Source organism: Oryzias melastigma, linkage group LG15, assembly GCF_002922805.2.
Source record: "Oryzias melastigma strain HK-1 linkage group LG15, ASM292280v2, whole genome shotgun sequence".
Lineage (NCBI taxonomy): Eukaryota > Metazoa > Chordata > Actinopteri > Beloniformes > Adrianichthyidae > Oryzias > Oryzias melastigma.
This window is the reverse complement of record NC_050526.1, coordinates 15,787,328-15,799,158: the sequence shown is the minus strand read 5'-3', so window position 1 is coordinate 15,799,158 and position 11,831 is coordinate 15,787,328. Positions and strand designations below refer to the sequence as shown.

At 42.4% G+C, this 11,831-nt stretch overlaps 1 protein-coding gene and 2 long non-coding RNA genes across 4 annotated transcripts in view; 1 reads left to right on the top strand and 2 right to left on the bottom strand.

Annotated features, from left to right (window-relative positions):
• The window catches only part of LOC112161647, a 26,799-nt gene extending 23,288 nt beyond the window's left edge, over positions 1 to 3,511 (bottom strand). For both annotated transcript variants that reach the window (XR_002921920.2, XR_002921921.2), the window contains exon 1: positions 3,358 to 3,511. This is a non-coding gene — a long non-coding RNA (uncharacterized LOC112161647). The remainder of the gene's footprint in view (positions 1 to 3,357) is intronic.
• Positions 3,512 to 3,566: 55 nt separating this feature from the next.
• On the top strand, positions 3,567 to 7,293 carry LOC112161648. The gene is made up of 3 exons (XR_002921924.2): positions 3,567 to 3,696; positions 6,180 to 6,255; positions 6,350 to 7,293. It is a non-coding gene; the product is annotated as an uncharacterized LOC112161648 (long non-coding RNA).
• Positions 7,294 to 8,016: 723 nt separating this feature from the next.
• LOC112161801 (prolyl-tRNA synthetase associated domain-containing protein 1) lies at positions 8,017 to 10,460 on the bottom strand. Its single transcript, XM_024297261.1, has 4 exons — positions 10,309 to 10,460; positions 9,183 to 9,308; positions 9,020 to 9,109; positions 8,017 to 8,638 (listed from the first exon to the last, which is right to left on the bottom strand). The coding sequence occupies exons 1-4, from the start codon at positions 10,387 to 10,389 to the stop codon at positions 8,426 to 8,428; spliced, it is 510 nt and encodes a 169-aa protein (XP_024153029.1). The 5' UTR covers positions 10,390 to 10,460; the 3' UTR covers positions 8,017 to 8,425.
• Positions 10,461 to 11,831: the final 1,371 nt, after the last annotated feature.

Genomic DNA, 11,831 nt, shown 5'->3' with positions numbered 1-11,831 from the left:
GGAACAAAGAGTTCACTGGAGTGAGAGAGGAGCAAAAGCTGGGATGTTTGAACACAAAGAGGACGAGCTGAAACTGTGTCATCAGCTGCTCATTACCCAAACGGGGGGGGACTCATTCACAGAAACTCTGGTTCTTCTGTGACGTCTAACTGAACATTCAAACGTTCCTGCATGAACCTCACAGATACAGAAACCAAACTGTGACCTCTTCATGCATACGGCGTTCTGCTGTCTCACTTTACTGAAAATCAGTGGAGGCGAGAATTTTACATCCACTCCCATGTCAGAGTTTAGATGTTTTTAGCAGGTGGGCGGAGTCAATGTGTTCACTGTGGATGTAGGCGGAGTCAATGTGTCCACTGTGGATGTGGGCGGAGTCAACATGTCTATTCTGGGTGTGGGCGGAGTCAGTTTGCCCACTGGGGATGTGGGCGGAGTCAGTGTGCCCACTGGAGATGTGGGCGGAGTCAGTGTGCCCACTGGGGATGTGGGTGGAGTCAATGTGTCCACTGTGGATGTGGGTGGAGTCAATGTGCCCACTGTGAATGTGGGCGGAGTCAATGTGTCCACTGTGGATGTGGGCGGAGTCAACATGTTTATTCTGGGTGTGGGCGGAGTCAGTTTGCCCACTGTGGATGTGGGCGGAGTCAACTTGCCCATTCCACTTCAGGCTTCACCTTCATTGACGCGTTTTGCATTTTTTGTGCAGTAACGTGCACAGCAACGTGCACAGCTGTAACCTCTAATGATGTTGGACTGATGTTCATAATAACTGATACATTTTGACAAAAATATAAAAAAATACAACCGAAACTTAAAAATAATGTGACTTGTATTTCAACCATTTCTCTATAAAACGTGTTTTGATTCATATTTTTCTATATTCTGAAGTCTATAACAGAAGTCGTTTCTGTTCACTTGTGTCTCGTTTCCACTGAGCGGTCCGGTCCGGTCCAGTCCGGTCCGGTCCGGTCCGATCTGGTCCGGTCCGGTATTCTCAGTGTTTCCATTATAAAATGGACCCATTGAGCCAGAATGAACAGTACCATTTTTGGACCCAGTTGGTTGTAGGTCAATATAAAAATGGAAGACTGATAAGGGCGGAGCTACTATTGAAGCCCGCTGATTGGCTGACGGTCATTACGACGCTGTTTGCTCTCTCTGCCCGACTCTACAAATCAAACATGAAATGATATGAAGATGAACAAATGAGCTGCTGGATGACCAACTTTGAGTAGAAACACTCACCTGAAATACCAGGTCCGTTCTAAACCGGACCGCACCGCTCAGTGGAAATGAGGCTTCAGAAACCACTAGCTGGCGTTCTCAAGCACGCCACTTCCTGTTCATGTGAACAGTGTTTATCCCTCCATCAGTTCAGCTTGTTTGTCACCTCATCAAGATGAAAAAAGGAATAAACACTGATTTATATTTACATAAACACTGAGCTGAATCCTTACTGCTGCATCAAACAACTGCAGCTTCAGGACAACTTTCTGTCAGAAAAGACGTTTTAGTCTGACGTTAAATCTGAATCTATCTAGTTTATTCACAGCACATTTCCCTCCATGGTTCTTTGAGTGTTTGTTCAGTCCAGCTCTGATGCTGTCAGACTTCTTTGAGGAGCGGTAGAAACACTGAAGTGGCTGAAGCAGCTGGTGTTCTGTCATGTGACGGCGGATCAGCAGGAACATCTTTGCGTCTTCCTGCGGAACGGCGTTCTGTTTACCGTGCCGACCATGTGATTGGAATACAAACAGTGACTCAGACGCTTCTGCTCACCTGAGAGAGACACATGATGTCATCCTCTGCAGCTTCCATGAAAGCAAGCAGACAGGTGAGGCGTCAGGTGAGGGAAGTTAACTTTGAGGCCCGGAATACTGCTGGTTCTGATCCAAGTCTGAACAAACCAGAATTAGACTCACTGCTGCCTCTAGAGGTCAAAGTTCACACTTTCAGATACAAAGACCTGAAGATCCTCGGATGAAAATCGAGTTTGAACATGTTCGTGTGGCATTTCTTTTGAGTTTTTACGTGTGAATCCACACCAGAAAAAGCAGTTTAAAAATACTGTAGTTGTGACATCACAAATACACTGGGTGGGGCTACACGCTCCATGCTCCGCCCCATTCACATGCATCCACAAACAGATCCATGAACGTCTTTGTTTTCCTCGTCTGAGCTGGAATCTGGATCAGAACCGTTAGGATGGATAGAAACGATTTTGTCCGATAACCAACAAACTCGCGTTAGCGCCCCCATATGGGAATAGTGGGAACTGCAGGGTGATTTTTCACATTAAAATAAGGGGAGGAGTCGATAACGGAGGTGAATACTCACAGAAAGTGGAGGTGAACATGAAAACAAAATTATTTACAGCTGATTTCCACATTTTTTATTTATTTGTGTTATATTCTAAATGAAAAGTGTTATATAAATGAAGTTTGATTGATTGATTGATTGATCGATTCGGTCAAAAGGAGGAACATATTTCAGCCGTTCAAATATTCAGACTGTGCAAAAATATCGATATTGTGATATTTAGTCCTGTGATTGATTCTGTTCTCAACATTTTAGTTTGAAGAGGCTTTAAAACATCACATCATCCTTTGGTGAGATGTTCCTTCGGAGGTAGATGGGGGGCGCACAGCGCACCAATGTGTCTAGCAGCTACTTGAATTGTTTGATTTTAGTTCAACAATTTTGCACCAACTTGTGGCTCTGCTGTTCATGTTTCCTTTTGTTAACACTGAATTCTACAGATAGATCAGATTCAACTGATGACAATGCTAAACAAAGACATAGTATTAGTTATTTCAGCAAGTTTACAGAAAAGTGACTTTTATTTGTTGTATAAAATAAGACACAAGTTGTTTATTCTGATTGTGTTCAAGCTAAGAAATAAATGGGGATATATTTTCCTAAAAACGTGTGTTCTTCTGTATATTGTGAGTTATCAGAGATGATTTTTACCAATTATCACATTGTCTTATGAGGTCCTACTAACCCCCCAGCACCCCACACAGCTGGAGTCCACTTAACACGGCAGTAGATGCTTCAAGCAAGTGGTCTCCATGGAAACGTCAGAACTTTATTACTATAACATCCTTTTCTCTCAGATGTTTGCTTCAGAGAGAAGGACTGCAGACTCTGAAACTGCAGTTTCTGCTGTAAACCATCATTTCCTCAACATCTCAGATGTCTGATCTCCTCATCCTTCATTTCCTGCCCCCCCCCCTCCTCCCCCCAGCAGGAGCAGAAAGGAGCTCCTGAAAGTTTGTCCTGAACATGTCAGATCAGCTGATCCTCATTTTTACTTCTTTACTTCAACCTGCTGATCATAAACGAGTCGCTCACCTCCAACTTCTCCTTTACGCGCCGTCCTGCAGGTTCCGGTTCGGTTCTGCTTCAGGCTTTGCGGGTCTTCCTCACCTTGACGATGCGCAGCTGACCTCCCCCTCCGGCTGCTGCTCCCCCTCCTCCTCGTTCAGGTAAACCAGCAGCCCCCTCCTCCGCCTCCTCCTCCTCCTGCTCTGACCTCCCGGCGCCTCTCAGGTGATTCAGCTGGACAATGACATCATCCTGTCAGCGCGCGCACACCTGTTTCCTCGACGCGCGCCTCCCCACCCCCCCATGCCCGCTGCATGCACTTCCTGCTTTTCTTAAAGGGGCCGCCGCCCGCGCGCGCGCGCACAGGTGAGTTCGGCTTCTGCTTCCTGCTTTTACATTTGCATGTCACATTTACAGACCTGCTCCCGTAAAATGGGCTGAAAAGTGAACTAGAACATCAATTAACAAATGTTCTGTCATTTACGACGTTTAAAATGTTTCATTTGATCAAATTATGATTTTGGGTTGATGGTTTACCTAAATCTAAAATAGAATTTGATAAAAACTAATATTTTTAAGTGTCATAGATTATAGAACATTTTTTAATTGATCCAATTGATCCACTCTTTACAGTCTTGTGTTTTTGGAGTTTTTAACACGTTTTCTCTGTGATGGAGGATTTCTAGAGAAATAATTATCATAAAAATGTGACCTCTGAGTATTTCTTTATTCAACTTGTGAATCAGGCAGACAAAAGTGCAGTTTGAAAAGTGTGGGTCTGATGTAGAACACAGTCAGTGAGTCACCAGCTCCCGGCTCCTCTCCGTTCTGATGCTTCCTCACAGACACATCCAGGAACGTCGTCGTTTTCCTCGTCTGACATGGAATCTGGATCCAAACTGTGTCCGTTAGTTTAGCTGCCAGTTGCTACTGTTGTTTGATGATAAAATATAAATAATTACATTTTAAAAAGAGTTCTTTTGAGCCATCAAACTTTAAAATTTAAGCTTTTTGTCTCTTAAGGACAGTCCAAACACAGAAGCTAAGAAAAATAAAATGTGCAAAATATGAGTTTTAAATCTAATGAAAGTGAAGGGTTTTAGATTTTGAATAAACAAAAGACAGAAGAGAGAGAATAGGAATATACTCCCCATCACACACATTTGACAGGTGACCTTTGACCTTACGCATCCATCAAATGTAATATAACATGTATATACAGTCATCTGTCACCTGTCAAATGTGTTTGATGGAAAGTATATTCCTGTTCTCTCTCTGACGGAGTTTTAGGGCCACAAAAAAAAAGTGGCGATTTATTTAATTTACAAGTAAAAACTCATAAATTTAGCCTATGACTTTTTAGGTCAAAAATATTTGACTTTACTCTCATAATTTAACACATTCGTTTTTTTCTTTTTTTTGTTTGTTTGTTTCATTTTTGCTGCTTTGTTTCTCCATATGCGGAAGTTCAAATTGTTGATTTGGATTAGTTTAGTTAAATTAGTAAAAGTTACAGGTAAACATTTTTAAAAATGTAAACAAAAACATATTTATTTTTATTACCGTATTTTCCGGACTATAAGTCGCGGTTTTTTTCATAGATTGAATGTCCCTGCGACTTATACTCCAGTGCGACTTATATACGAATTTTTAATGATGAGATATGGACCATAAGTCTAGAGTGCCCTCTTATGGTGATCTATGCAATTACTTTATTTACTTTAGTTATTCAGACGTGACACCGAGGACGAAGAATTTAAGGGATTTAGTGATATGGAGTGAGATTGCGTGCAATTAATTAAAGTAAAGATTCAAAGTTGATGAGTTCTTGAGGCTATAGTTAAATAAAACTGTTATGTTATATAAATGCTACACCTTTTCGTTTTTTTCATGATGCTAATATGTGAATATGTGTTGACACATATTCATCCTGTTTTCTATTCACTTATGAATGTTATAACTTACCTTCCAGGATGATGTAATATCGTTTTTTTCAACCAGTTTGTAAAATAAATTACTTGAAAAAAATGCGACTTATACTCCAGTGCGACTTATGTATGGTTTTTTCTTCTTCCTTATGCATTTTTTGGCCCCTGCGACTTATACTCCGGTGCGACTTATAGTCCGAAAAATACGGTACTCATTTTTATCGTCAGGCTTTTGACAATCATGAGACTCTGCTCTGCTGGTGTGTTTTAATGTTTTATTGTTTTATTTATCTGATGTTTTTATGGTTTTTATGTAATTTATCTATATTTTAATGTGTATTTTTTAAAACATTTTAACTGCTTTTATTGTTCTTTGAACTTTTAATGTGCGGTGCCTTGTGTGACCGAGATCAAAAGTCTAATAAACTTAAACTTACTCAAATTTAACTGGACTCTTCAATCACTTGGGTGACGATGTTTTTGTGTTGTTGGCCTCCAGAGTGGAAGTAAACTTCCTGCAGAACTGTGGATGACAGAAGACTCCAAGGTCACCTAAGAATTGACATGGTGGCATTTAGTGCTCAATAGTTGATGGCGTCTTGTTTATTTATTTTATTTTATTTGTTAAATTCTTATGTTTATCTACGTATTGTGTTGCCTGATGTAAGTTTATTTTTTATTTTCCTTTTTTGCAGCTCAACTTGTCATTCTAACATTTTCTTTGTCTTTTTTATTCTAAAGTACTTTGACGATCTGATGGTTTTGGAAAATGATAGAAATAAAGTTTCCTTTATTCATTAAAATAGAGACACGACATTTTCTGGGAGTCCAGAAGTTTGTTCACAAACCTGCTGCATCTGGAAAACTGTTCTCTTATTTCGCTTGTATGATTTGCTTTCACAAATGGGCCTCTCCGAACAGAACTAAAGACTGAATCGGACCAGAACCAGGTGGAGGGGAAGAGACCCCCCCCCACCCCCACATGAAGAGCCTGGAGGTGTGAACCTGCAGAGAAAGCGATGACATCATCAGCTGCACACATTCTGCACACTTGTTTCCTTGACAGCTTATTTCTGGTTCGTCTCCCGTAGCAACCAGACGGCTCCATCGCCGTGGTGATGGCTGATGGAGAGCGTACGGTCTGCAGGTGTGACAGGTGTGAATGGAGGAACAGAGTGAAGAAGCAGGAATCAGCCACAGAAGATCCTCTGAAGGGTTCCTCCAGCCGCCACCAGAACCTCCAAACCGGGTCACGCACGCTCGGTTCTGAGGTCTGACTCTGGAAAAACAAGTCTTTGTCACACGCATGCACGCGCATGCACATGCATGCACACACGTGCACATGCATGCACACACATGCACACACATGCACATTCACATGCATGCACACACATGCACGTCCTCTCACAGCCTCCAGCGTGTGAAAGAATTCCTGGGAATGGAGCGTCTGAATCACCGTCATTCATTTGCTAATTTGGGACAACAATGCAACAATGGCCTCATTACTGATGCAGGAGGAGGGTTCTCACCCCCCTCCCTCTGCGCCTGTGAAGTAACCCCTCCCCCTTCCCCACAAAAATAAACATGTATTTTGAAAATGGGGTTGGAGTGACTCGACTGCAGCCGGATGTGTGATGAAGAACCGCAGCTGCAGCTCTTTAGATTCTGTTTGAGTTCATGAAGATGAAAACAACACTGAGTCTAAAGTTAAGGTCATATCGTGAACAGAGGTCATCACACTGGACAACCAGGGTGGGGCTTCCCCTTATTGTAAGTTTTCTGCCATTTCCCAGCGTGTGTCTGCCACCTACAGTTGGAAGAGTGTAATGTCAAATCAGTGAAGACCTGGTGAATCTTATTCCAGGGTTTTACTTTCACTGATCTTCAGGTAAATTAAAGGCTAAAATTGTGATTCTTCCCTCTGGCTCCTCCCCTATCCCGACATTTAGTCCTCCAAACGGAATCATGGAAAAATGGTTTGTGTCCGAATTCCCACCCTAATCCATAGCTACTAAAAATGATCTGGATTTTAAAACAAGTCAGACTCACTACTATTCTTTTGTTTTGCTAAACTCTAGATATAACGTCACAGATTTCACAAACTGAATATCAGATAAATACGAACATTTCACGACGTCTATTTGTGACTCCATAGTTTTCTGATGATGAAAATGTGTTTATTAAAAAATACATTTAGACAAATTGTTCAGACGCAATGCGTTGTGGTGTATATTTGTTAATGTAGTTAGCATTGACTCCTGCTAGTTTTTGCAAAGACTTCTGGGAAATTTCTAGTACACTGGATTTTGGAATTTTAGATTCAGACCGCATTAGAAAATGGTGAACGACTTTATAGTGAGCAGGGGAGGAATTCAGACACAGCCATAGTGCACGTGTCAAAGTTTAGTTGAGTTTGTTTTAATAGAACACAAAGACGTTCATAATAATCTTGTTCTCAGTGAAAATGAAAAGGGACAGAAAGAAGAAAACGTATTGTCTCAGCCCCCTTCAACCAAATCAATCAATCAGATCTATCTCTTTGTCTTTTACAATATCAGCACATGGTGACATCAGGGGGTAGCGTTTAGCCACAAGTTTTTACACACTGAAGGTTTCAATAATTCTGATTAGAGGGTAAAAAAATTATGTTTTTGATGAAAAAATATTTTAAAAATCTCTTTTTGAGGTTAAAATGGTTTTTGAAGAAAGTTTTCTTTGACATAATAGATCAAAATGGAAGCAATTATTCAGTCAATTCTTTGAGTCAATAAAGTTAAAATAAAGAAATTTATTTTAAAACAGATTTACATTTAATGCATAAAAACACAACAGAACCACAGTGATGGGAACAGCCTTCAGATTTGGTTCAGACTCTCCATTATTGTAACAGCGCCACCTGCTGGACTCAGCTGGGGAGTACGATGCTCAACAGGCACCGGGTCAGGTTCTGATGTCAGCCGAAGATCTACTTCTGACTGAGTCCAACTGGACTGGACTGAAGAGTTCTTCCTGGTTGGTCAGCAGAACTTTGACTCATTCAAAGGTTAATTTAAAACCAAGCAAGGTGGATTCAACCCAGCCCAGTCCAGTCTGGTCTGGTCCGATCCAGTCCAGTCCAGCCCGGTCCAGTCTGGTTTTATATAGTCCAGTCCCGTCCAGGTCCAGTTTTACTCAAAGCTCTCCAGGATGGGCTCGTGTCCCGTCTCTTTCAGGAAGCGCAGCAGGTCGTCGGGCCGCAGCCCCATGGTGGCGCTGTTGGTCATGGGGTGGAAATAGATCCTCTCGTGACCCCCCTCCACCAGGTCCCGGTCCAAAACGAACTTGACGGTCTGCTCCTTATCGAAGAGCAGAGCGAGCGCCGTGGCACATCCCTGACCCACCTGACACCAGAACAGGAAGTGACTCACAGCATCCAAAACAAAAACACACAACGCTGCAGCAAACAGCAGAACCGACCCGCCGGGCCAGAACCCAAAGAGGAGACACTTCATTGATTCTCAGTTCAAACCGGATCAGATCAGTGGATCTGATGTCAAACAGCACCTCCTGCTGGCAGGGAAATGTAACTGCACCCTGGGGAGGATTTTATTCATTTAGAAACAGAAACACACAATCACATGATCACATGACCACATGATCACATGACCGCTGCTCTCTGTGTTCTGGTTAAAGATCTGGATCCAGATCTGACCCGGTCCAGGTTTGTAGTTTTGATTCATCCTGAAGTACTCCAGAAAACAGGAAAACCTCTCTCGTCTCACCTTCAGCTTCTCCAACATGGTCGCTTCATCCGCAAAGCGCAGGTTCCCGCTGCCAACGCCGAGCTTCTTGGCGAGCTCATTAAGGTTCACCTGCAGACAAACAGAGCTGGTCTATGAGAGGACGGCGAGCGGCAGACGCGGCGAGAACATGACCAGGGCTGACCTGCCGGTCGTGGCGAGCCGACAACAGCCAAAGGCCCTTCTTCTTCTTGTCTTTAAGGAAAAGGTTCTTGGTGACGGCGCCGCTTACGTCCTGCAGGTGAGGCATCATCTCCTCCACCGTGAACACCTGCAGGTGGGATAAGGGGGGTGGGGCCAATGTAGCCGGCGACAGCAGAATAACACACACTTTAGGATACTATAACTCTAAAACAATCACACATTTAACAGCTGATGTTATGGTATTAATGTATTTTATTTAGGTGCAACAACACACAAAAACTGATGGAAAATTATGTTGCCCACATGTATTTTAACTGCATGTAAGGCTAAATGTTGTTGGTCACACGTATTAACCTAACCCGAACCGTAACTCTTCCTCCAGGTCTGTGCAGTCAAGAAAAATGTGCAGCACTGGCGGCAAATATTAAAAAAATTATGAGCGAATAGCCACTTTCTTGAATTAATTCTAACCTCTTCAGAGACAGAGAAGAGCAGCTACTGGTATAAACCAGAGATCATGTGACTGTCGGGTCCATTCCAAACCAGTTTCCAGCTCTGTGGTTGTCGTCTTTTTGACATAATTAAACCACTTCTTTATTAAAACGTGTCCGTTTTAGGACACTTAGGTCGCCTGTAGATGGACGCCACGTCTCCACTGAAGAGCAGTTTCCATCTTCTGTGTGAATATTTTTGGCAGCTGTGAAGTTTTGCATTAAAGTTGAAGAACTTGATTTTCAACAACAGTATGAGTGAAAAAACTGAATGTGTTGGCTCCATTTCTGTGTTTGAAACCAGAGAAAGCTGAACGTTTTCTTTCAGGTATGGAACTGAAGCAAGTCAGGTGTCTTTACTCAGTCTGGACGTTCAATATTGTGGATCTGGGCCCCTTTGACCCTTTTGGCTTTCCGTAACCTCTCAGTTTCAAAGTTTCGGGCACGTGCGCGTGATTTTCCGGAACTGTAAACGTCACAGGAGCGGTGAGGTCTGAAACGTGACATTTACAGCCGAAAAAATTGTCTCAAGTTGGAAATGTTCCCTTCAGACATTAAACACGACAAAATTATTTCGTGTTTGGATTTTCCGAACAGTACGTGAAGGCACCACCAGTGCAGATTTGTGCGGTTTACCGGCGGATGCTCCACGCAGCTCGTCTGGATGTTCAACTGCAGGAGGAACTTCTCCAGATCCGCTCGTAGGTCCTCCGACATCCTGACGGGATCCACGAACCTGAACCGAACCGAACCACACGCTGGAAACAGCTGCAGCTGGAGCGCACCGCTTCTTCTGGGTTGTTATTTTGTTGATACAGCGGGTTCAGAAGATTTAGCGCCCTCTGGCGACGGCCTGTGGAACTACACGAGTCAGAATGCAGTTTAACTCTGAGCTTATGAAAACACATCCAGGTCTTTACTTCATACTTTTAAAAACGTTTCTAATGAATTTTTGACAAAAAAGGGACATTTTTGACAAAATCTTCAGTTTTCAAGAAAGTAAAATATGTTTTTGAGAGAATAACATGGGTATAAATTAACATTTTTTCTTTACTTTGCTCTCTAAAACCATCACAGAGGATCTAAACTAAATTAATACCATTTTTGTGTTTGTTTCTTTGCATACAAAAGCACATTTATGGGAGTGAGCAGCAGAGCTCACAAAGCGTCCTCGGTGGTGGTTGGAGCTCTTCCTCCGCTGGGTTTTTTCTGTGTGGAGTTTACATGTTCTCCTCTGTGCATGTGTGGGTTTCCCAGGGTGCTTTGGCTTCCTCCCACAGTCCAAAAACACATTTCATAAGTTAGTTGGTGTCTCAAATGTCCCTTAGATGTGAATGTGTGGTTATCTGTCTGTGAGTGGACCTGTGATGACGGGAAAACTGTCCAGGGTGTTCCTCGTCTTCACTAGCTCGAAATGTTTTTGGCATCCCAATGATGGGACCAGAGTAAACGAGAATGGATAATTAATGATTTAATTGAGACTATGAAAGTTGTTTTTCAAATCTATTACTTTGATGGAATCAGAGTGAGGAGTGAAAATCTACACAGATGAAAACAGAAATGCTGCCCCTGTGTGGCCAACCGTCTGCAGAAACCGTTTAGATCATCATCTCTTCATCAGGTCCAGCAAGGTTTCACTTCCACCTGAGCCTTATGAAACCCCCCCCCCATTGCCCAATAACAGGTCAGACTTACATCAGCTCAATTCTATTAACGAAAGAGAACAGCAGAGATCTGGGTCAGAGACTCCGATCCAGCAGAGTAATAATCTGATTATTTTGGATCCAGCCGTTCCTGCATGAATGCTGTGAGACGTTCATGATCATCAGGATCTCCTCCAGACTTTAGGATCCAGAAACAGTTTCTTACTTTCATTCAACTAAAAGCTTCAAACTACGACTGCTGAGTTCCTACAAACCTTCAGACAGGATCCAAACCTCTTATAAATTGTGATTTTATATTCCGAATCTCAAAAATCAAACATAAATATACAAATCTTTCAGAATAGCAACTTCTTTTAATCACTTTTATCAGACACTTCATGTCCTCAAGAACCATCTGTTCCAAAAAGCATCAGGATTCATCTGATCTCTTCATTCGTGAGCATCATCAGAGACGACTGAGCAAAAACCTTACCACTAGAATCCCTGGAGCTTTCA

What these genes read in the sequence shown, in the direction of transcription:
- LOC112161801 (XM_024297261.1), bottom strand. Translation starts at nt 10,389, where the DNA reads ATGTCGGAGGACCTACGAGCGGATCTGGAGAAGTTCCTCCTGCAGTTG. An exon ending in GCTGCGTGGAGCATCCGCCG is followed by an intron (nt 9,309 to 10,308) that starts GTAAACCGCACA and finishes TCCCACCTGCAG; the next exon opens with GTGTTCACGGTGGAGGAGAT. An exon ending in CGGCTCGCCACGACCGGCAG is followed by an intron (nt 9,110 to 9,182) that starts GTCAGCCCTGGT and finishes GTTTGTCTGCAG; the next exon opens with GTGAACCTTAATGAGCTCGC.